General features: G+C 46.2%; 1 protein-coding gene across 2 annotated transcripts in view; it reads right to left on the bottom strand.

Moving 5' to 3' along the window:
* The window catches only part of LOC119957046 (cytochrome c oxidase assembly protein COX16 homolog, mitochondrial), a 54336-nt gene extending 39827 nt beyond the window's left edge, over positions 1 to 14509 (bottom strand). Inside the window, exons 1-3 of one of the 2 annotated variants that reach the window (XM_038784651.1) lie at positions 14302 to 14482; positions 7436 to 7505; positions 1190 to 1292 (exon numbers count right to left, since the gene is read on the bottom strand). In XM_038784651.1, the coding sequence (XP_038640579.1) occupies positions 1190 to 1243 (54 nt within the window). In that variant the 5' untranslated portion in view covers positions 1244 to 1292; positions 7436 to 7505; positions 14302 to 14482. Of the gene's footprint in view, positions 1 to 1189; positions 1293 to 7435; positions 7506 to 14301 lie in introns of both variants that reach the window. The other variant, XM_038784659.1, reaches the window with a different exon arrangement.
* Positions 14510 to 24584: the final 10075 nt, after the last annotated feature.

Here is a 24584-nt window from a genome sequence, read left to right on the forward strand (position 1 = left end):
CCCACAGTGGCAGCAGCATGTACCATATATAAGATGTACTGCAGCTCATCAAGGCTCCTTCAAAAAGCACCTGTCAATCCCCCACCCTCTACCAGCTAGAGAACAAGGGCAGCAGATACATGGGATCATCATCATCTGCAAGTTCCCCTCCAGGCCACACACCATCCTGACATGGAACTATATCCCTATTCCGTCACTGTCACAGGGTCAAACTCCTGGAACTCCCTTCCTTACAACACCATGGGCGTACCCACACCAGATGGACTGTAGCGGTTCAAGGCAGTGGCTCACCACCACCTCTCGAGGGCAATTAGGTACGGCCAACAAATGCTGGCCTAGCCAGTGACGCTCACATCCCATGAAATAATTAAAAGAATGCTGCTTGAAGCAAATTCATCAGCCTCAATCTGACGGATCTCAACTTCTGCCCAGTCCGCACTATCTCAGATAGCAAGCAAATGCACAAAACACCCTCTTTGACGTTTTAACTCCTGCTACAATTGGTGTGTTAAACACAAGTACATTTATCTACTTTTGATACACAGTCGGGTTATCCCAGGCATTTTAATATTAGGTATGCTGCAGAGAAAGGGAAGAAAAATATTCAATCTACATGGCTGAACTCTGCAAAGCAAGACACAGCTGTGCAGAATATTGTGCATCCAAAACAGTTTATCTCAAAGTAAAAAGGGAACTCAGCGGCATAGTCTCTCAGGATTACATGATGTGCGGGGACGTTCCATGATAATAGGATAGGAAAATTCCTGTGAAAGGCAGGGAGGGGAAGCTGAGCAAGCATTTACTAGTTCATCCATCGTTTCATAATGGGGTTTTTTGCTCAGCTTTCACCATTTAAATTATATAATAAACACTGCCCAGCATCATGTATTGTGATTGTGTCGACACTGATTTAACATATTGGGGACAATGTGATTAAAACAGACGTGCTTATGCAGTAAACTTAAAAAAGTAAAACATTAAATTAAAGCCTCAATTCCATGCCAATATACTTCTTTACGCAACATTCTTAATTCAATCCAAGTTGTTGCTACAATTAATAAGCTCCCTGATACTTGTGAAAAACTAAAAGAACCTCATCAGGCCTAGAGAATTAAAAAATGACAGGTAACAAAGAAGTCCAATTCAGGCAGACCATTCAGCCCATCCTTCCTGAAAAACCTATGATCACCTCCGTCGTGGTATCTATTTCCTTTCTGACTTCCTTATCCTTCCAGAAGGCCATTCCAGGTGTGTGAAGAAATCCTTCTCCGTATCAGGCCTGAACTTGCAATCTACCAAAAATGAAAGCAGAGCAACAGGACAGCTGTCACTGGGCATGTAAAATACATGAAGAATGGGTTGGCAACAAAGTCCGGGTAATGTACCTATGTACGTGACAGCCATCACTGTCAATCGCAGCCTTTTTCAAAAGATGACATTATTTCACCTAATCCAAACCCCTGCAACTGTAGTCACAAAAAAATGGAAATATTGGAACAAAATGAAAAGATAACAAGATTGAAAAAATGAATTTATATAGTACCTTGCATAACTTCAGGATGTGCCATTGCATTTTACTGATAAATGACATTTTAAAAAATGCTGTATTCACTGCTGCAATGAAGGATATACCTGCAATGGACTCTTGCAAGCAGCAATATGAGGAGGGCTGATAGCCTGTTTTTCTTAGTGATGTTATTTAAGGGCTAAGTTAAGATCAGGACACCCAGGAGAACTTCCCTACTTATCTTCATGAAGTGGGGATAGTGTCCAAGATGGCAGTCATCAGGAGCAGAGATAGGATCGGAATCTATCATTGTTAAGAGAATGCACGATTCCTGAAAGTGGAGCACTCTTATTTTGTGCAAAGCATTAACTGTTTCACATTTAGATTTAACCTCCAGAGTAAATTCCCACCAGGCCAGTGAACCATTCGCCGAAAGGAATGGTCAGATTCCGGATTCAAGGAGCAGTGAGGGTGAAAGCTTAGTATCAAAGAAGGAAAGGTTGGGAATAGTCAGAGCGAATCCTTCTATGTTATACAGCAGGAAAATGCTGAAAAGCCCTTACTCATATCAACCATGTTATTTTTAAAGCAGGTCTTTCAGTCGACCGCCTTTACGAAGTTACCATGACAATAATTACTCAAGCTTTGACAAAGAGTCATCAGACTCGAAACGTTAGCTTTTTTCTCTCCCTACAGATGCTGCCAGACTTGCTGAGATTTTCCAGCATTTTCCCTTTCGACAATAATTACTCAATTTGACAAAGAGGGTTGAAAGATTTTTTTTTTTGTAGATGAGGCAACCACTCCAGGTAGGAAAAAGAACCAAAAGGGGGTCCTCACCACCAAATTGTCAATCTTGGACACACATTCAGGAAACTTCAATGGAAAAATCATGAGAAAAGTTGTTCACAAATGCTGAACAGCATTGTCAGGAGTCTGATTGAAAATCAGTTATAAGATGTGTGGGGCTCAGGGAACAGGGAAGAAAAAAGCCGATAAAAGTAACAAAGCAATTATCAAAATACGGAAGGGCGATAAGTAGAAGTGCTGACTGCTGCTTTCATTTTTATCACCAATACAATTTGCAGTGGCTCAGGAGAGGAAATACTGTGGTATAAGATTTACAATGTACAATTGGGCTGACCTGACGACTCCCAACTTTACTGACTGCAAGGTAAAGCCAATGTCAAAGGTAGAATAGAATTTATATCCCTTAAAACGTTCACATTGTGGCTTACAGTGAAAAGTAAAAAATTCAAAACTGCTTCTGAACACAAACTGTCTTTTGCAATAGCTACCAGCTCTATCAATGTGCATCCAGTTTCTCAACAGTGTTCATCTCCGTGATTAAATGAAAATATTCTGGAGATTCAGCACAGTACAAAGTTTAACACTTGAAAATCACTGAGCTGTAATATATAGAACAATCAATACCTGGGGATAATTACAAGACAGGAGCCCAGATTGAATGTTAGGAAGACATCAAACTACAAGATTATCAACATTAACAATTGTCAAACCACTCCCGCAGGTTGGCTGGTGCTTGCAACGTGTGGCCACCAAAGATTCACTTTTTGCATACCCATCTCCCTTAGAAAACATAGAATCATAGAATCTACAGTGCAGAAGGAGGCCATTCGGCCCATCGAGTCTGCACCGGCTCTTGGAAAGAGCACCCTACCCAAGGTCAGCACCTCCACCCTATCCCCATAACCCAGCAACCCCACCTAACACCAAGGGCAATTTTTGGACACTAAGGGCAATTTATCATGGCCAATCCACCTAACCTGCACATCTTTGGACTGTGGGAGGAAACCGGAGCACCCGGAGGAAACCCACGCACACACGGAGAGGATGTGCAGACTCCGCACAGACAGAGACCCAAGCCGGAATCGAACCTGGGACCCTGGAGCTGTGAAGCAATTGCGCTATCCACAATGCTGCCCTTTGCTTCTCTTGAATTGTTTCTAGTTCTTTCAGCTGTTCCACGCTTCCATTACATGGATTTTGTTTCCCTTTCCCATTTGCTATCTAAAGGGAGAAAGCAAGCCACTGAAAATATTCAGAGGTAAGTGAACATGAATGAAATCAGGCGCTCACTGCATTCAGCAAAGCACCTCTGAGCCCCATCTACCCACTGGGGAACAGGTTGGGGCATTTCTGAAATGATCTTCAAGTAAGACCAAGTTTGAAGTTTGTCCCTTCAAATAAATGTTCATTATAATGCTGCTTTATAAGTCTAGTTAGCATAGGCCTATCCGTTGCACTAAGCTACATACAGACCTGATAACCCCAGGTTTAATTCCTGATGTAGTGTGAACTAGCTGACCTTAATAAGAGAAGGAAAAGGACAGTACAGTTCGCCTCAGTCCCTCTGCTTTAGGTGGTGGAGTTAGGCATTTGATCTAAATTACCCACCAGCAATAAAATGTATACCAAAATAAATAGCTTGAAGGTTATCAATAGATTGAAAACTATAATTAGACAACTGAGCAATGCAGTTTTACTTGAGGAACACAGGTGGCTAATTTGTAAGTAAAACATAAGTATACAAGTATTTTGATTACATCTGTTAAATGAGTTAATCAAATAAATAAGAGTAAGGTAAGAGACCTTAGACCAATGGAGTGCCCATCCTGTCCCATGTGGGAACTCCAGGACACCTTCCATGTCCCAGCCACCCACATGGGCTGGAAGTGTTGCCAGCTGAAAGAGCTCAAGCTCTATGTTTTGGAGCTTGAGCAACAGCTGACATCATTGTGGTCCATCAGCAAGGAGCAGTTATTTGTGGACAGCATGTTTCAGGGGAAAAGGGGTCCGGGTGACTGTCAGATAGGGAGAACCATGCTCCCGGTGCCATGCATGAGTGAGGATAGGAGAGCGTTGAACATGCAGCTGCAAAGATGATGCAAAAGGAATGGCTTTAGATTCTTGGGGCATTGCGAGCCTTTTTGATGAAGGTGGGTACTGCGCCGGCTGGGCGGGTTGCGTCACAACATAGCCAGGACTAATATTCTCATGGGCAGCTTTGCTATTAGGGACGGTTAAAACAATCTCAGCAGGGAGAATGGGAGGCTGAGCATAGATTAATGAGGGAGAATAACAGAGCTGGAACTGGTAAGCAGAAAATTAGCAAGACTTTGGAAAGCAGAGCAAACAAAGATAGAAAAATAGGTAAAAATTGAGTTTGTGTCTAACGGTATATTCTTAAATGCGATGAATATAGTGAATAAAGCAGTTGAGCTGAGGATTGAATGTGCTGATAAATGGAAGTATAATTTTTTTTAGTAATTACGGAAACATGGTTTAGAGGGAGGCAGGAACGGCAACTTAAGATTCCTGTTACATGGTTTTAAGATGATCTAGAGAAGGGGATAAAAATTGAGGTGGAGTGACAATATCGATTAATGAAACAATTACATGGCAAGTGACTGTATATTACAGGGATCATCAAATGATCGTATATTACAGGGATCTATGTTTGAAAGGAACAAAAAAAAAAGAGGAAAATGGCATTGCTGTGAGCACACTATCGACCTCCAATCTCCCGTGGAAGATAGAAGTGTAAATTTGTGAGCAGGTTTCCGACACATGCAAGAACAATAAGGACGGACAAATGGGGGAATTCCAATTATCCTAATAACTGAGATACAGTTAGTGTAAAAGATACAGAGGGCATAGGATTCCTGAACTGCATTCAGGAGACATTTTATGGGCAGTATGTGGACAGTGTGTCTACATGGGCCTTGGAAAGACTTTGATAAAGCCCAACAAGGTTTGTTTAAGGCAGCATAGGGTATGTTTTCTTATATTAGCCAAGGCAGAGAATATCAGAACAGGGAGGTTATGTTCGCACTGTACATAGAACTTGTTACATCACAGCTTGACCATGGAGCATAGTTCTGATCACATTACAGAAAAGGCATGGTCGCAATAGAGAGTGTACAGAGGGAATTTAGCAAGATGTTGGCAGCACTGGAATATTTTAGCTATGAGGAAAGATTGGATAGGCTGGGCTTGTTTCCCTTGAAACAGGGAAGGCTGAGGGAATAACTTAACTGAAGTGTATAAAAATGATGAGGATCCTAGAGTAAATAGGGACGACTTATTTACCTTCGCTGACCAGGGGACACAGAATTAAAGTAACCGGTTGATGGATTAGAGGGAAATGAAGAAGCATTTTTTCCATGCATAAAATGGTAGGGACCCAGAACTCACTGTTTGAAAGTGTTGTAAGCGATGGAACCCTTACCACATTTAAGGAGTACTTGGATAACTACTTGAAGAGCCATGACCTGCAGGGCCTACGAGTCTTTAGCAGGATGGTGGGATTAGTGACTGGCAAGGACACAATGGGTTGAATGGCTTTCTCCTGTGTCAAAACTTTCCATAAATTTAAAGTATGGATTCGCATTCCTACACTTAGAAAATTGTTGCTAAGGAGGTTTCATTTTTTTTTTAATTGTTCTTATTCTATCCTTCTTTCAAACTACAGTCTTTCCCATTCTGACTCCAATTCAGCCTATCACATTCTAAACAGTTCCATAGCTCCCATTTCTATCCTAAAATCACACTGGTTAAGGAAACAGTGGGTGTTGGCCCTCACATTGAGCAAGGTCCCAGGTGCTCTGTTGACCTCTTCACACTTCTTCCATCTCACCCATCATGCAAGTTATACGGTAGATTTCTCATGACAGCAAACTTTTTTCTATTTCATGGATGGAAGCACAATTATTTTATTTGTAGCCAACAGGATCTGCCAGCACAGTATCCAACATTGGATTGCGCATCATGACGTTGATAAGCAATAACATACACACAAGAACGTTAGTGACGGATGCCATTACTGTACGTTTATCAAACAATCGGCAGTTAATTTCTGTGCTGTGAATTTTAATGCCAATTTAATAATTTTTTGGATTTTAAATTTAAAAGGAGCTTTGAAACTTCTTGCAATTGCAGAGTGCAACTGTGTGTGGAAACCAGGTTGCTTTCAGTTGTCCAAGGATATTTTATTCACACCACTGAAACAGTTATTACAGATTAAGATACTACAATTAGATTCCAGACCAGATACCATCATTTTATCACCAGACTCGTGACTTCTTTTGTGCATTAAGTCAACCTGGGGCGTAACATATTTTAACACTTGGAAGAATGTTCTTGTTATTCAGTTCGACACTCTCAATGGCCTCTAATATGAAGTGACTGTTGGACTTTAGTCGACATCGTTAAATGAAATGTATAAATGATGGCAGAGCAGCCTCGTGAGGTGACATGGCCTACTCCTGCTTGTGCTTGTAGGAAATGGCAAGCCCGCCTGCTTGGAATTAATTCTCTGCCAGAAAAGGTCGAAGCTCAGAGTAGCAAGTTTCTTAGTGAAGCAAAATTGGAAGCATGTTCTGTTATATTCAACTTTACAATTTTGCTAAAAAATAAACAAAGGAGCTCTTCCCTCTATGTGTACGCAAAATCAATTTTTATACCCAGAAATGTAGTGCTTAAATGTTAATGGCCCAGCGCAGTGACGAGGTTTGCTATGCTTGACAGAAGTGGCAGAAATTCCTGATACCCGGCCACCCTCATTAGTCGAAAAGCTATGGGAGAGGCCAGTGAGTGGGAACGAAGGTGAAAAGGAAATTTAGGCAGCACCAGAACCATAACCGTTTCAACTAAATATGAGCCATGGCCATGTCTCTTTCACAGGCCCAGTTCCAAACAGCGTGCAAGCCCAAAAGGACTAGAGCCCGTCTTTTCACTCATGACCTCTGCTCTTTCCAACCATCCTGGTAAACAGCCAGCAAACTGCTAAATGATTACAAGTCCTATGCTCAAGGGAATTATTAATGCAGGAACTTTTCTCCCCACAATTTATTTTTGTATTAGGATCCCAGCTGAAAATTGAATCATTGGCGCATATGGACTTACCGTGTTATGCTTCAATGCAGAGGTAAAACAACTAACTGGATGCTGATATCATACCATTCAATTAGTGGAGCTGTTATGGAAAAGTTTAAAAATGAAGTATATTTTGTTAAGATAGCAACACTTTAAAAAATGCATGCCTTTCTCATCCTTCCATTTAAAATCTGTGTCAACAATTCAGATTTGTTTGTCAATTCTAACTGCATCCCCACCTATGTTAAGCATTATGCCACCTGTCCCATCATGATTTTGGAGAATTTTCTAATTAATGTAACAATCTATGATAATAGAAAACTTCAGGAACTGCTCGTGTGTCCATCCGTGTGTGTGTGCGTGTGTGAGAAAACATGTGTGAGGGTGTGCATGTGTGCGTGTACATATGCGTGTGCGTGCATATATGTGCGGGTGGGAGGGTGTGTGAGTCTATACGTGTGTGCGAGAGTATGTATATATGTGTGTGCATGCGAGCATGTGAGAGTGTGTGTGTGTATATATAGATCTGTGCGCAGTTGCCAGTTCCGGCCACCAAGTGGTAACAAAGAGCAACTTTCTGTTCTGTCTCTCCCTGTGCCACCTTGTGGGATTTATTCAAGCTGATGCTTAATTTTCTCTATTTAAATTCATTTTACTCCATTAATTTAAAAATATTTTCTTTTATGTCTGCAGGTTATGGCCCCCCTCTGTTGTTTTGCTGGAGTGGGAGAGTTTCCTGGTCAGCCAGCACTGTAGTTGACAATGGCAAGTCGCTGCAGTACCTTGCCAAGCATGATCATGGACTATCCCAATGGACATCCATGGTTGCCAACGTCCCTATGGGCAAGGCACCTGGATGAGGAGGAGTTAGCTGCAAAGAGACGCGTTGTCAAAGCTTTTCATCATGCACTCAGGACAAACGCAAGAATGTCAAATTTCAAATAATGGCAACAATTTATACTGCAGAAAAAAAGATGCTGATTGGTTGGCAAATCGACTTTGATTGACTGAGGCGTTGGCACAGAGCCTTGCACCTTTTCCCAAGTACCTGAGAGTTGGAGAACCCATTGCTTTCTCCATGACAACACCTCGGCCAATCAAGGTTGACTTACAATCAGTGCCTTTCTCTTCTGTGGTGTAAATTCCTGTTGACAATTTGAAATTTGGGATTCTTGTGTTTGCCCTGATAAGTGCAAGGTGAAAAGCTTCTGCAACATGTCTCTCTTCTCAGAAACTATTTCTACTATTAATCAGCCAGAGTTATCTCCAAAACCAGTCAGACTTGTACTTTCTGAAATCTTTTACAATGATTCAATTTGCCAGATAAAATCCTGCACAATGGCCGAGACCCCAAGGTCAAAAGTGCCAGATTTAACTGACTACAAGTTTGGGAAGGCTCCTTGATCTATGATTCATTGTATTCTAGGACAGCAAGACCTCAGTTTTAAAATTCTTTTGCCCGTTTACAAATCCCTCCACAGCCTCGCCTCTCCCCCATATCCTGCACGAGCTGAAATGCCGCGTTTGGGGCCTGGAGGATGGTGCAGATATTCACAGGACAAGACCATGAAATAATTTTAAACAAGGATGAGAAGTTAACAATGGCAGCAATATTGAGCTACAATCCAACAGAAGAGTTACGAGACAGGAGGAGGCTATTCAACGTGGTGTATCCGTGCTACCACTCTCCAGGATGTTCCACTCTCCGGTCCTTTCCCCGTAGCCCTGCCAATCCTCTCTATTCAGATAATTAACCAATTCCCCTTTCAAAGTCACAACTGAATCTTCCTCAGCCACTGCATTCAGAACCTAAACATTGCGGCATAAAAAACACTTTCTCTCATGTTCTGCTATCAAAACACTTTAAATCAGTGTCCTTTGGTTCTTGACCCTTACACCAATTGGAACAATTTCTCCCTATATACCCTGACTAGACTCCCCAGGATTTAGAGCAGCTCGATCAAATTTCCTCTCAACCATATCTTATTTCAGGAAAACAGTCCCAGGTTCTTGGATTTATCCATCTAACTAAAGTTCCTCATGTATGGAGCCATTCTCATGCATCTTTTCAGCACCTTCTCGAAAGCCGGCACAACCTTCCTGAAGTGCATTGCCCAGAATTGGACAGAGCACTTCCGTTGAGGATGAACCAGTGTTTTATGAAGGTTCTTCATAACTTCCTTCACAGGATGAATAAAAGAGATGCTCTGGTCAACATCGCATTCATAGAATTCCAACAGGGCAGGGGCCATTCGGCCCATCAAGTCTGCACCGACTCTCTGAGAGAGCACTCTACCTAGGTCCATGCACCAAACATAAACCCGTAACCTATTAACCCAGCCTAATCTTTTGGACACGAAGGGACAATTTAGCATGGCCAATCAACCTAACCTGCCCATCTTTGGACTGTCAGTGAGATCTTCCTCTGCACAAATTGGTTGCTACATTTGCTATATTAAGAAGGTGGCTGCAGTTTAATAGGACTTCAGCGGCTGCAAAGTATTTTGGGATGTTTTGAGGTCATGAAAGGTTCTATTTAAAAAAGCTCTTCCTCTCATTCCTGGGATTATGAATCTCTGGATTAGCTCCCAAGCCCACAACAAAGTTGCAAACATTATTAACACCAAGCCACATCAGCATTCATTTGGCTTCTCCTCGCCAGTGAGATGACTGGAATAAAGGAGAGAAGCCAAAAATGCTGGTTTCCCCAATGAAAGAAAATTCAACAGTTAAATGGTTTAAATGAGTTTGTTTTTCCCTACCAGGGTACCGTACTGAGTGAACATGCCGACTGGAAGGTGTTTCATTAACTTTGGTTTCCCCCTTTGTTGCATGTTGGATTGAGCCTATGCCTCTACATTCACGGTCACCTATTCCTACTGCCCACACCAGTGTCACATCTGCTCATTTGCCTTTCTCATCCTTTTATCTTTTTGAAATAAATTTAGAGTAATCAATTCTTTTTTCCCCAATTAAGGGGCAATTTACCATGGGCAATCTACCTATGCTACACATCTTTGGGTTGTGGGGGTGAGACCCACGCAGACACGGAAAGAATATGCACACTCTACGCGGATAGTGACCCAGGGCCGGGATTGAACCTGGGTCCTCGGTGCCAAGGCAGTAGGGCTAACCACTGTGCCACCCCATTTTTCATCCTTTTAACCTCGCCGTTCACTCAGCTTCACCTAACCCAAGCCGGCATCATTCCTCTCAGATACTCTACCCCACAAGCTGTGCTGCCACACTTCATCTCACCCTTTTCAACAGTTTTGCTCCATTTCTCAGCTCCCCACTTTTGTGCGACTGCCATAATGGTGGATCGGAGAGAAAGAAAAGCTTCAGGTGTAAAATATTTACTAGGTGCTGGTTTATCTCGCAGAGCATTGCAGATGAAGTTTGTTTAGAGTGCTCCATTTTTCTTACATTTTAAAGGGATTTAATTTTATATGATCGTTTAGGAACAGAGTAAATTGGGAAGCAGGAAAAGGAAGTGCAGCCGTGGAGTTTACTTTCTTTATTTAGCGAATGCAAGTACCCAAAGTCAAGAGATAGCCTCCTCATTTGCTGAACTTAAAGTGATTGGTCTGCCATGAATGTAGGAAATTATTATATATTATGTTTTATTGTAGTGATATTAAAAACCCTAGGTTCAAATACATACAGACAGTATGTTTGCTAAAGCTGTGATTAAGGAGTCATAAAGGTGAGATAATCATTGATTTTAACCATTTACTTGCTAACATGGCGATCGCTAATGGAATATTGTTTATGTTTTTGGAGACTCTCAGGGCTGTAGATAATTTGAGGAATTGTGTTTAGTCCTGGCCAAGCAGGTCATGAGACATCTTAGTGGAAGGAGACAGAAGAATGCTTTCTGCTTTTGAATACGGATGAGGTTATTAATGGGAGGAACCAGATCTGTCTGTAATTTTGCAGTCTACTATAAGATCTTAAGTTGAAAAGCAGTTTGCCATAGGATTTGAGTCTGACAAGAAGGATTTTCAGTTGTTCCTGAAAGGGTTTCTCTTTCTCCAAAGTTAAGCAAGTAACCCTGATTGTTAACTTTATTTACAAGCATTTGAACTGTATTGGGCTGCTTAGTTGGAATATACAGTGATAGATGTAGATAGTGAGTTAATGTTTTTCTTCATTTTATTTAAGAATTATTTTAACTTAATTGGAAAACTATTACTGTGTTGCTAATGTGATTGATTCTGTGTTTAAATTAAAGATTGCTTTGACATAACATATAACCGATTGGTCAGTACAGTAGTCCCCCGTTATACCGAGAGTGTTGGGGTCCAAGACAGCCACCCGCGTTGCATCCGAGCCGCGGATAGCCTACGAAAATTTTGAAAGAGCAACACATGGCCAGATAATGTTCTGCTGCGGGAAAGAATAATTACAAGTGAACCTATCAGGGTAGTTTCAGGTATTGTGGATGTAATAGCCTTACAATGTAAGAATGGAAGGGCGTTTTAAATAAAAAACATCAAAGTTCTTTCAAGTTTTAAATTTATTAAAAAATACCACTCAAAAATATATACAATAATACATAAAATAGCACTTACAAGACTGTTCCTGGACAAACCAGGCGAACACAGCCTTCTCCAAGTTAATGTCACTAGCGGTCCTTGCCTTTTTCCTGGCAAGCCCTTCACTCTCAGAAACTGTCTCAACATAAGTTCTCAAACTGTCCTCATCTTTCTCCCACCCACGGAGGGTTGACTCTGACACACCAGTCTCTCTGGATAATTTTGCCTTTGTTTCGCCGCTTCTAATACGGTCTATCAAATTTATCTTTTCCTTTACTGTGTAAGACTTGCGCTTAGGCATTTTGTATTTATACGCTTTAATTACAAATCATCGCGGCTATTTATCGCGGCTAATCGGGCTAATCATCGCGGCTAATCGGAATGACAAACAAGTTCACCGGCTTATAAAGGTGTCGTTTCAAAAAGAGTGAAAAAAGTTGGGGTCCATAAGCACCCCTGCCATATATCGCGAACCGCGTATTGCGGGGCACGGTATAACGGGGGACTACTGTAGTTTACTAGTCTTCCCTCAGTCTTACAAATTGAAAATTGTTGTGATTCCAACTCCATGCATGTCCATACCTTTACTACACTGACTATTTTAATACATTCCTGACTGGCCTCACATTTCACCCTCCATAAACATCCAAAATTCTGCTACCCTCACTTTTTTAAAAATTCATTGGATTTCGCTGGATGTCGCTGGCTGGGCCAGCATTTATTACCCACCCCTAATTGCCTTTGAATTGAGTGGTTTGCTGGGCCATTTCAGAGGGCATTTAAGAGACAAGCACATTGCTGTCCATCTGGACCTGCATGTAAACCAGACCAGGTAAAGATGGCTTTTTACAACAACCAACTTTTAATTCCAGATTTTTATTCAATTCAAATGTCACCATTTGCTGTGGTGGGATCTGAACGCAGATCCCCAGAGCATTACCTCAGGGTCTGGATCACTAGTCCAGTGGCAATACCACTAGGCCACTGCCTCCGCCTTAACTTGAACCAAGTCAATTTCAGCCCTTCTGCTCGCTGACCAACACTGGGGGAAGGTTTGCAAACAAAATGTTATTTTCCATATACCTCAAAGTGGTGAAGCCAGGAACAAGGGCATTCCTCAGGGCAAACACCTTGTTCTGGATTCACTCATTGGGAAAAACAGCTCCTTCGTGTTTACCCAATCAAGTCCCTTCATCATTTTTGAACCCCTCAATTAGGTCACCCCTAATTCTCAACAGAATAGTGCTCAAGCCAAGTTTATGCAACCTGTCTGATCAATTTAACACCTTAAGCCCTGTTATTGTTCTCATGACTCGTCATCATATTCCCAACAAGGCCAACGTGTTTTTTGAAGTTTGGTGCTCTGAACGAAATGCAGTTCTCCAGATGGGGTCTGCCCAAAGCTCTGCAATGCTGAGTGGGATTCAGCACTGTAACATGAGCAGGAGGCAGTCAGATTCAGAATGAGAGAGGGGTACAAGCCCTGGTCTAATATGGACTGAAGATAACTTGCAGTAGGGGCTAAAGCAGGAAGCAGTGCAAAAGCTGCAGAACCAAACGTTAAAGCAATTTTAATTTACTGGGGAAAGTTCCTCATTGTCTTACCGACCCCCACTTTCTTCAACTCTCAATTTCCCTCATAGACTTTTTAATCCTGTTTCACTTTGTTCTTGCCCCTCTCCTATCTACTGCATTCCATCCTCCACGCCATCTCAACGCCCACCCCATTCTCACCTCTACTCCCCACGCCCCGTGTCCATCGCCCTCCATCCTCTTGTCCACCCCCCTCCATCCTCTTGTCCACCCCCACTCCATCCTCTTGTCCACCCCCCCTCCATCCTCTTGTCCACCCCCCCTCCATCCTCTTGTCCACCCCCCCCCCTCCATCCTCTTGTCCACCCCCCCCTCCATCCTCTTGTCCACCCCCCTCCATCCTCTTGTCCACCCCCTCCATCCTCTCGTCCACCCCCCCCCATCCTCTCGTCCACCCCCCCCCCCATCCTCTCGTCCACCCCCCCCCATCCTCTCGTCCACCCCCCCCCCCATCCTCTCGTCCACCTCTCCATTCTCTCGTCCATCCCCTCTTCCACCCCTCTATCCTCTTGTTCATCCCCCCTCCATCCTCTCGTCCATCCCTCCTCCATCCTCTCGTCCACATTCTCTCCATCCTCTCGTCCATCCCCCTGCATCCTCTCATCCAAGCTTCCTCCAGCATTTCGTCCATCCTGCACCATTCCTCTCGTCCATTTTCTTATCCATCCCCCCCATTCCCTTGACCACCCCCCTCCATCCTCTCGTCCACCTTCTCTCCATCCTCTCGTCCATCACTGAGCTCCCTCTCCTTCCTCCCCTACTCACCAACATGGGGAGCCCGAATTTCAGGGTCCTGCTCCTGCTCAGGGGGCCCATGACACCGGACCGGGTGAAGAATGGCGGGGGGAGGGAAACGGCTCCGTCAGCAGAAGCCCCTCGAGACACACTTTCCTCCCGCTGAGGCAGAAAGTCAAACCTGAGGTTTGAGCTCGGGGGATGATTTTAACTGGTGCAAGCTTGCTTCCGGTTCCGTGGGTGCAGCGGGGATCTGGCTCCGGTCGGCAGCGGGAGCCGGGGACATTCGGCCCGAGCTGCAGCCTGGACACACTCATCCATTTCCAAAGTGAGAAACCAAACCACACACAGCTCAATGCCCTTTACTCAGTCAGTGAGAAAGTTTGCTCCAATCCAACATCTTTTTCACTGTGTAGACTGGGTGCTCCTGTGCACATGGCAATGCCGTGTACACAGTAAATGACATGTTGGTAGCGTGGGAGTTCTTCCTCCCACATATAGACACACAACATGTAAGAGCTGCTAAAGTCTCTCAGTAAACGGGTTCAACCTGTTAGCCCTTTATCATTGTTTCCGTACAACCTAGCAACTCTACAGGGTGTCAGGAGATGGCACGAGTACTTCGCCCCATCAACCCGCTGCTCTTTGTTGAAAACATCGGCGATACCTGGAAAAAGTCTGAAAAGGAATGGCGCATCTACTGCCATGCCAGGCTCTCAGATACATTGGAGAATGTAAACTGTTGCGCTGTTGAATCTAACAGGCCCATAGGCAGTTGAAAAATCTGAACCCTTTGTCGTCCAGGGGGAAGGATGATGTGGAGATGCTGGCGTTGGACTAGGGTGAGCACAGTAAGAAGTCTTACAACACCAGGTTAAAGTTCAACAGGTTTGTTTCAAACACGAGCTTTCGGAGCACTGCTTCCTCCTGCCATTCATTCAGCTGAGGAAGGAGCAGTGCTCCGAAAGCTCGTGTTTGAAACAAACCAGTTGGACTTTAACCTGGTGTTGTAAGACTTCTTGCAGGGGGTAGAAGAATAAGAGGATCCTGAGGCACTGTTTGTGGTGGTATGATTAGCATAGCTGCCTGCCATTGGTGCAGAACACCGGCTTACCATTGGCCCTGGTCGGTCATGTGCCTCTCGACCGGTTGGTTGAGACCAGTCATGTGACGGCTCCCCGATTGGTCGAGATGCTGAGTTAACCCCGCCCTGGGGGCGGGGTATAAATACCCAGTACCCCCGGCGGTCGTCCTTCTACTGTAATCGACCGCAGGGTTAACATCTAGTAGATTAAAGCCATACTATTGTTCAGCAACTCGTCTCGCGTTCAATTGATGGTACATCACTGTTAAAAAAATTAAAAACAGTATGCATACTGGCAAAAAATATAACGGTGCACAGACACATCTTTAGCGCCACTAACCGTAAACTCCATGAGTCGGTACAATTATGTGCCTCAAGTTGAAAATTCGGACAAAAATTGCACGTTCGCTATGAACGGCGATGAACTCGTCAGAAACCACATGGTGTGTGGAATACACAGCCATGTTCTGAGTAAAAGACCTCATGCCAGAATCCGCTATTGGTATCTGCATGCTAAATGAACCGTCAGAGAGAAGCACCAAGGGGCAACACATGGCACGGTGGTTAGTTTTGCTGCCTCATGGCGCCGAGGTCCCAGTTCGATTCCAGCTCTGGGTCACTGTCCATGTGGAGATTGCACATTCTCCCCGTGTTTGTGTGGGTTAGGGTTTCACCACAGGTACACGACCCAAAGATGTGCAGGGTAGGTGAATTAGCCAGGCTAAATTGCCACTTAATTGGAAAAAATTAATTGGGGACTCTAAATTTAAACAAAAAGAGAGAATCACCAAGAAACCAAGTCGGGAAACAGTCACAAGTCGTGGTACACATCGGTACCAATCTAGGGTAGAAGCTGAGAGCCAGGACAAACCATGTTATCATATCTGGTTTGTTGCCGGTGCCATGTGCGAGCGAGTTGAGGAACAGGGAGAGAGTGCAGATAAATAAGTGGCTGCAGGGATGGTGTAGGAGGGAGGATTTCAGTTACGGGGATAATTGGAGCACATTCTGGGGAAGATGGGACCTGTACAGACAGGACGGTTTGTACCTGAACCAGAGGGGCACCAATATCCTGGGAGGGAAATTTGCTCCGGCTCTTCAGGGGGGGGGTTTAAACTAATTTGTCTGGGGGCTGGGAAAACGAGCTGTAGTCCAGAAGCCAGTGTTGAGAGTAGTGAGGTACTGAGGAGGGTATCAAGGTCGCAAGAGTGTACTGACAGACAGGAAGGTGGGTTGAAGTGTGTCTACTTCAATGCAAGGAGCATCCGGAATAAGGTAGGTGAACTTGGAGCGTGGATTGGTACCTGGGACTACGATGTTGTGGCCATTACGGAGACATGGTTAGAACAGGGACAGGAATGGTTGTTGGATGTTCTGGGGTATCGATGTTTCAGTAAGAGTAGAGAAGGTGGTAAAAGAGGTGGAGGAGTAGCTAACTGCTGTTTAACTGCTGCAGAAAGGCAGTTCGAGGGGATCTGCCCACTGAGGTAATATCGGCTGAAGTTAGAAATAGGAAAGGAGCGGTCACATTGTTAGGAATTTTCTATAGGCCCCCAAATAGTAATAGAGATGTGGAGGAAGAAATTGCAAATTAGGTTATGGATAGGTGTGGAGGTCTCAGGGTAGTTGTCATGGGTGACTTTAACTTTCCAAATATTGCTTGGAACCTCTATACGTTGAAAAGTTTGGATGGGGCAGTTTTTGTAGTGTGTGCAGGATGGTTTTCTGACACAATATGTGGATAGGCCAACAAGAGGTGGGGCCACATTGGTTTGGTACTGGGTAATGAACTGGGCCAAGTGTTAGATTTGTTTGTGTGAGAGCACTTTGGAGATAGTGACCACAATTTGGTGTCTTTCACTATTGCAATGGAGAGGGATAGGGCCATACCACAGGGCAAGGTTTATAATTGGGGGAGGGGTAATTATGATGCGATTAGGCAAGAATTATGGAGCATAAGATGGGAACAGAAACTGTCAGGGAAAGACACAAATGAAAAGTGGAGCTTGTTCAAGGAACAAATACTGTGTGTCCTTGAAAGGTATGTCCCTGTCAGGCATGGAGGAAATGGCCGTGTGAGGGAACCATGGTTCACAAAGGAGGTTGAATGTCTTGTCAAGAGGAAAAAGGAAGCATATGTAAGGATGAGAAAACAAGGTTCAGTTGGGTCGCTTGAGGGTTACAAGGTAGCAAGAAATGAGCTTAAAAAAAGGGTTTAAGAGAGCTACGAGGGGGCATGAGAAGTCCTTGGCAGGTCAGATCAAGGAAAACCCCAAGACTTTTTACTCTTTCTTATGTGAGAAATAATAGAATGACCAGGGTGAGGATAGGGCCGGTCAAGGACAGTAGTGGGAACTTTTGCATCGAGTCAGAAGAGACAGGAGAGGCGTTGAATGAATACTTTTCTTCAGTGTTCAGCAAGAAGAGGGGCCATGTTTTTGAGGATGAGAACGTGATACAGGCGGGTAGGCTGGAGGAGGAAGATGTTCTGAGGAAGGATGTATTCGCAATTTTGAAAAACCTTAGGGTCGACAAGTCCCCTGGGCCAGATAGGATATATCCTAGGATTCTTTGGGAGGCAAGGGATGAGATTGCAGAGCCTTTGGCTTTGATCTTTGGGTCCTCGCTGTCCACGGGGATAGTGCCAGAGGACTGGAGAGTGACGAATGTTGTTCCTCTGTTCAAGAAAGGGAATAGGAATGACCCTGGTAATTATAGGCTGGTTAGTCTTACTTCGGTGGTCGGTAAGTTTATGGAAAAGGTCCTGAAGGATAGGATTTATGACCATTTGAAAAGGAGGTGTGAGATAGAGGGAAATTTGGCCAATTGGATAAGTAACTCGCTATCACATAGAAGACACAGGGTGGTGGTGGATGGAAAATGTTCAGACTGGAGACCAGTTACCAGTGGTGTACCACAGGGATCAGTGCTGGGTCCTCTGCTATTTGTGACCTTTATCAATGACTTGGAGGAGGGGGCTGAAGGGTGGGTCAGTAAATTTGCTGATGACACCAAGATTGGTGGATGAGGTGGAGGGCTGTTGTAGGCTGCAAAGACACATTGATAGGATGCAGAGCTGGGCCGAAAAATGGCAGATGGTGTTTAACCCTGATAAGTGCGAGGTGATTCATTTTGGTCGGAAAAATTTGAATGCGGATTACAGGTTCAACCGCAGGGTTCTGAGGAATGTGGAGGAACAGAGAGATCTTGGGGTTCATGTCCACAGATCTCTGAAGGTTGCCACCCAAGTGGATAGAGCCATGATGCACTATCAATTACGACGAGATGAGAATAGAGGGTAATCGAGGCTTTATTAAGCAGAGATGTGTGGCCTCCTGCAGCTGCTACCAGAATGGGAGCAGCTCGGTGTGCACACACATTTATACTCTGCCTACTGGGCGGAGCCAGCAGGCAGAGATTTACCCCCATACCTGTAGTACAGGAGCCTTACCGTATTACCTCTATTATACAATCTGGTGACTACCACATTGACCCCTTGTTTAAAAAGAGTCCAGATGGGGTAGTGGAAAATTTTTTTACAGATTTGCGAAAATTTAAAGTTTACAGTCTGGTGAAAATTTACAAATTCAACTTGGTCACCTGTGGCTCTTGGAGCGTGCTGTCCTCATCTTCATTCCCCGGTGGAACCAGTGGGAGGACGGATCGTCCTGGGGCGGGCGTTGTAATGAGGTGTGCTGGGGAGGGTGGGTGGCGCCAGGGCAATCGGAGGGGAGGGTGTAGGGTGGTGTGGGGATCCAGCTGGTGCCAAGTCCCTGAGGGAGACTGTGTCCTGGCGCCCGTCGGGGTACGCCACGTAGGTGTACTGCGGGTTTGCGTGCAGTAGTTGTACCCTTTCGACCAACGGGTCCGCCTTATGGATCCGCACGTGTTTGCGGAGGAGGACGGGTCCAGGAGCTGCCAGCAACGTTGGGAGTGAAATCCCAGAGGTGGACTTCCTAGGGAAGGCAAGGAGACGTTCATGGGGGGTTTCATTAGTCGCAGTGCAAAGCAGCGATCGGATGGAGTGGAGGGCGTCGGGGAGGACTTCCTGCCAGCGGGAGACCGGGATATTCTTGGAACGCAGGGCCAGCAGGACAGCCTTCCAGACCGTCCCATTCTCCCTCTCCACCTGCCCGTTTCCCCGGGGGTTCGAGCTGGTCGTCCAGCTCGAGGCAATGCCTTGCTGAGCAGGAACTGACGCAGCTCATCACTCATAAAGGAGGATCCCCAGTTGCTGTGGACGTAAGCGGGGAAACCGAACAGTGTGAAGATGCTGTTGAGTGCTTTCATGACTGTGGCAGACGTCATATCAGGGCATGGGATGGTGAAGGGGAATCGGGAGTATTCATCGACCACGTTAAGGAAGTATATGTTTCGGTTGGTGGAGGGGAGGGGCCCTTTGAAGTCCATGCTGACGCGTTCAAAAGGGTGGGAGGCCTTCAACAGGTGCATTCGGTCCGGCCGGTAGAAGTGCGGTTTGTACTCCGCGCAGACCTGGCAGTCTCTGGTGACGGTCCTGACCTCGTCAATGGAGTAGGGCAGGTTGCGGGCCTTTATGAAGTGAAAGAACCAGGTGACCCCTGGGTGACAGAGACCATCGTGTAGGGCCCGGAGTCGGTCCACTTGTGCGCTGGGCGTCGGGGGGCTCGTTGAGCTTCCCTGGGTGATACAAAATCTCGTAGTTGTAGGTGGAGAGCTTGATCCTCCACCTTAAGATTTTATCATTTTTGATCTTGCCCCGCTGCGTATTATTAAACATGGAGGCAACCGACCGTTGGTCAGTGAGGAGAGTGAATCTCCTGCCTGCCAGGTAATGCCTTCAATGTCACACAGCTTCCACGATGGCTTGGGCCTTCTTTTCGACAGAGGAGTGCCGAAGTTCAGAGGCATGGAGGGTGCGGGAAAAGAATGCCACAGGTCTGCCTGCCTGTTTGAGGGTGGCAGCCAGGGCGACGTCCGATGCATCGTTCTCGACCTGAAATGGGAGGGTCTCGTCGACTGCGTGCATCGTGGCCTTGGCGGTGTCTGCCTTGATACGGTTGAAGACCTGGCGGGCCTCAGCCGTCAGGGAGAAAATTGTGGAGTGGATTAGTGGGCGGGCCTTGTCCGCATAGTTAGGGACCCACTGGGCATAATAGGAGAAAAACCCCAGGCATCGTTTCAGTACCTTGGGGAAGTGGGGAAGGGGGAGTTCCATGAGGGGGCGCATGTGTTCGGGGCGGGCCCTAGAACTCCATTTTCCATAACATAGCCGAGGATGGCTAAGCGGTTGGTGCGGAACACGCACTTCTCCTTATTGTACGTTAGATTAAGGAGTTTGGCAGTTTGGAGAAATTTGAGGTTAGTGTTGTGGTCCTGCTGGTCGTGGCCGCAGATGGTGACGCTATCTAGGTACGGGAAGGTGACCCACAGCCTATACCGGTCAACCATTCGGTCCATCTCACATTGGAAGACCGAGACCCCGTTAGTGACGCCGAAGGGATCTCTAAGGAAATGGTAGAGGCGGCCATCTGCTTCGAATGCAGTGTATTTGCGGTCTGCCTTGTGGATGGGGAGCTGGTGGGAGGCGGATTTCAGGTCCACTGTAGAGAAGACCCAAAACTGTGCAATCTGATTGACCACATCAGATATGTGTGGGAGGGGGTACGCGTCGAGATGCGTGTACCGATTGATGGTCTGACTGCAGTCAATGACCATCCTCTGTTTCTCCCCAGTCTTTACTACTACCACTTGGGCTCTCCAGGCGCTGTTGCTGGCTTCCATGATGCCTTCCCGAAGCAGCCGCTGGACCTCGGACCTGATGAAGGGCCGGTCCTGGGCACTGTACTGTCTGCTCCTGGTGGCGACGGGTTTGCAATCCGGGGTGAGTTTTGCAAACAGGGAAGCTGGGTCGACCTTAAGGGTCGTGAGGCCGCATACTTTGAGGGGTGGTAGGGGTCCGCCGAATTTTAGAGTTAGGCTTTGGAGGTTGCATTGGAAGTCCAGGCCGAGTAACAGGGCAGCGCAGAGTTTGGGGAGGATGTAGAGTTGGAAGTTATTGAACTCTACGCCCTGGATGGTGAGAGTGACGATGCAGTACTCCCGGATTTCCACGGAATGGGATCCGGAGGCCAGGGAGATTCTCTGGGTAACGGGGTGTACCGGGAGGGAGCAGCGCCTTACCGTAGAGGGGTGGATGAAGCTTTCCGTGCTCCCTGAGTCAAGAAGGCAGGATGTCTTGTGCCCATCGACTTTAACCGTCGTCGTCGCAGTTGCGAGGTTGTGTGGCCGGGACTGGTCGAGCGTGATGGGGGCGAGTTGCTATTGGTGTTGGTGGGCCCCGTGCTGGTCGGCAGCGGTGGCAGGCGATGAACGGCCAGATGAAGTCCCCGACGAGCAGGGGTCCTGAGGCGCCGTCCAAAATGGCGCCGAAGTCGGCGGTGCCCATGGGGCGCACATGGCGGGCGACATTAAAGATGACGGTGCTCATGGGCCGCTCGTGGTCTGCTGGGCGGAAGATGGTGGCGCCCACAGGCCGCACGTGTTCTGGTGGGAGGAAGATGGCGTTGCCCACTGGCCGCATGTGGTCTGCGGGGACGAAGATGGCGGTGCCCACGGGTCGCACGTGGGGTGCAGGAACACTGGGCCTATGTACAGCAGCGATTGACCGGGCCTGGAACACAGCAGCGAAATGTCCCTTCTTTCCGCAGGCCTTGCAGGTTGCACTCCACGCCGGGCAGCGCTGTCGGGGGTGCTTTGTCTGCCCGCATAAATAGCACTTGGACCCCCCGGGGTTGGCTGGGTGCAAGCTTGGAGTTGGCTGGGGGTGGTCGCTGGTGGGGCCCACGACGTCAATGAGGGCGCCATGCCCTCGGGGGTGTATGCCGTGCGGTTAGGGGCGTACGACTGTACGTTACGGGAGGCTACCGTTAGTGAGTTCGTGAGTTGCCTGGTCACCGCGAGGTCGACCGTACCCGCTTCAAATAGGCGCTGCCGGATGTACGCCGACTCCATGCCCGTAATGAAAGCATCCCTGATTAAGAGTTCTGTATGTTCCACGGACGAAACTGCCTGGCAATTGCACTTCCTCACCAGGATGTGCCGGGCACGCCAGAAATCATCTAATGACTCACCGGGGAGTTGCTGACTCGTGGATGGGAGGTGCCTGGCGTTGAGTTTGTTGATCGGCCGAATATAGTGTCCTTTCAGAACCTCCATAGCTTCAGGGTAAGTAGGCGCATCCCGGATAAGGGGAAAAATCTTGGAGCTCACCCGTTAGTACAGGATCTGAAGCTTCTGTGCATCCGAGGGCTGTTCAGTCAGTGATCCGAGGTAGCTTTCGAACCAAGCTAGCCAGCGGTCGAAGGCCAACGTGGCGTTGGCTGCTTGAGGGTGCAGCTGCAGGCGATCAGGCTTGATGCGTAGTTCCATCCTGTAACATCTCTGCTTAATAAATTGATGCACTATCAATTACGACGAGATGAGAGTAGACGGTAATTGTGATGAATGATTACTGCACCTTTAATGGAATGATCCCTTTAAGACCGGGTTTGGAACCCTGGGGGACTCCGCCTCCGGCTCCACCCCCCAGGGAGCCATATATAAGGTAATGTTCAGTGGGCCGTGTGCAGTGAGCACACTTCTCGGTAGCTGTCTGGGTCTCTGCTAATTAAAGCCTTTGTATTACCAATCATCTCTCTCTCTCTCTCTCTCTCTCTCTCTCTCTCTCTCGAGTTGTTATTGAGGGTATCTCAATTTAATTAGAAGATTACTTCAAGATAGACAGCGGTCTAAAGCCGGAGAAGCTCAATTTGGATGCTCGGTCGCTGGAGACCCCCTTGCTCCAACACGGGCAAAGGCTCAGACCACTGTGCTCCCTGATATACCCCCACTGAAGACGCCCGTGTCCGCCGCACCACCGCCGGAACTGAGAAGGTCAACAAGGACAATCAGACCACCCAAAAGACTAGACATGTAATTCTACTTCACTCCCGATGGACTCTATGTTTTCTTTTCAAACAGGGGGTGAATGTGATGAATGATTACTGCACCTTTAATGTAATGATCTCTTTAAGACCGGGTTTGGAACCCTGGGGGACTCCGGCTCCGGCTCCATCCCCCCAGGGAGCCATATATAAGGTAATGTTCAGTGGGCAGTGTGCAGTGAGCACACTTCCCGGTTGCTGTCTGGTTCTCTGCTAATTAAAGCCTTTGTATTACCAATCATCTCTCTCGAGTTGTAATTGAGGGTATCTCAGTAATCGAGGCTTTATTCAGCAGAGATGTGTGGCCTCCTGCAGTTGCTACCAGAATGGGAGCAGCTCGGTGTGCACACACATTTATACTCTGCCTACTGGGCGGAGCCCGCAGAGCAGAGCAGCTACTAGGTAGGCACATCTCTCTTGAGTACAGAAATTCCACCTGCTTTACAGAGTTTCAAGCACATGCCTGCTGATGTCACTATTACACCATGATATCCATCACTAACTCATAATCATAACTATTAACCCAATATACCACATTTTTCTTATGACCCTAAGTCCAAGTCTCCCACAAGTGGAAACATCCTCCCGGTATCCAACCTATCAGGTTCCCTCAGGATCTTTGTTTCAATAAGATCACCTCCCATTCTTCTAAACTCCAATGGGTACAGGCCGGACCTGTTCAACCTTTCTTCATAGAATAAGCCCTCCATCCCAGGATGAGTCTAGTCAACCTCTGAACTGCTTCGAAAGTAATTCCATTTTTTTTTTACTTCAAATATGGAAACCTAAACCGAACACTATATTCTGGAGGTGGTCTCCCCAATGTTCTGTACAGCTGCAGTAAAATCTCCCTAATTTTATATTTCATTCTTCTTGCAATAAATTCCAATCTTCCATTTGACTTCACTTGCTGTACCTGTAGATTAACTTTTTATGATTCATGTAGCAGGAACCCCAGATCCCTCTGTACCATCAAGCTCTACAATCTGTCTTCATTTTAATAGTTTGCCGCTTTTCCATTATTCCTGCCAAAGTGGCTAAGTTCACATTGCTCACACTTTGCCCACTTATTTAGCCTGTCTATGTCCCTTTGCAGATTCTCTACTTCCTCTTGACAACTTACTTTCCTATATATCTACTTTGGTGTCATCAAATTTAGCTCCCTTGCGTTTGGTCTCTTGATCAAAATCATTGATGTGGATTGTAAATAGTTGAGGCTCCAGCACTGACTCCTGTGGCACTCCACTTGTTACAGCTTCCAACCT

The sequence above is a fragment of the Scyliorhinus canicula genome, chromosome 2 (assembly GCF_902713615.1).
Source record: "Scyliorhinus canicula chromosome 2, sScyCan1.1, whole genome shotgun sequence".
NCBI lineage: Eukaryota > Metazoa > Chordata > Chondrichthyes > Carcharhiniformes > Scyliorhinidae > Scyliorhinus > Scyliorhinus canicula.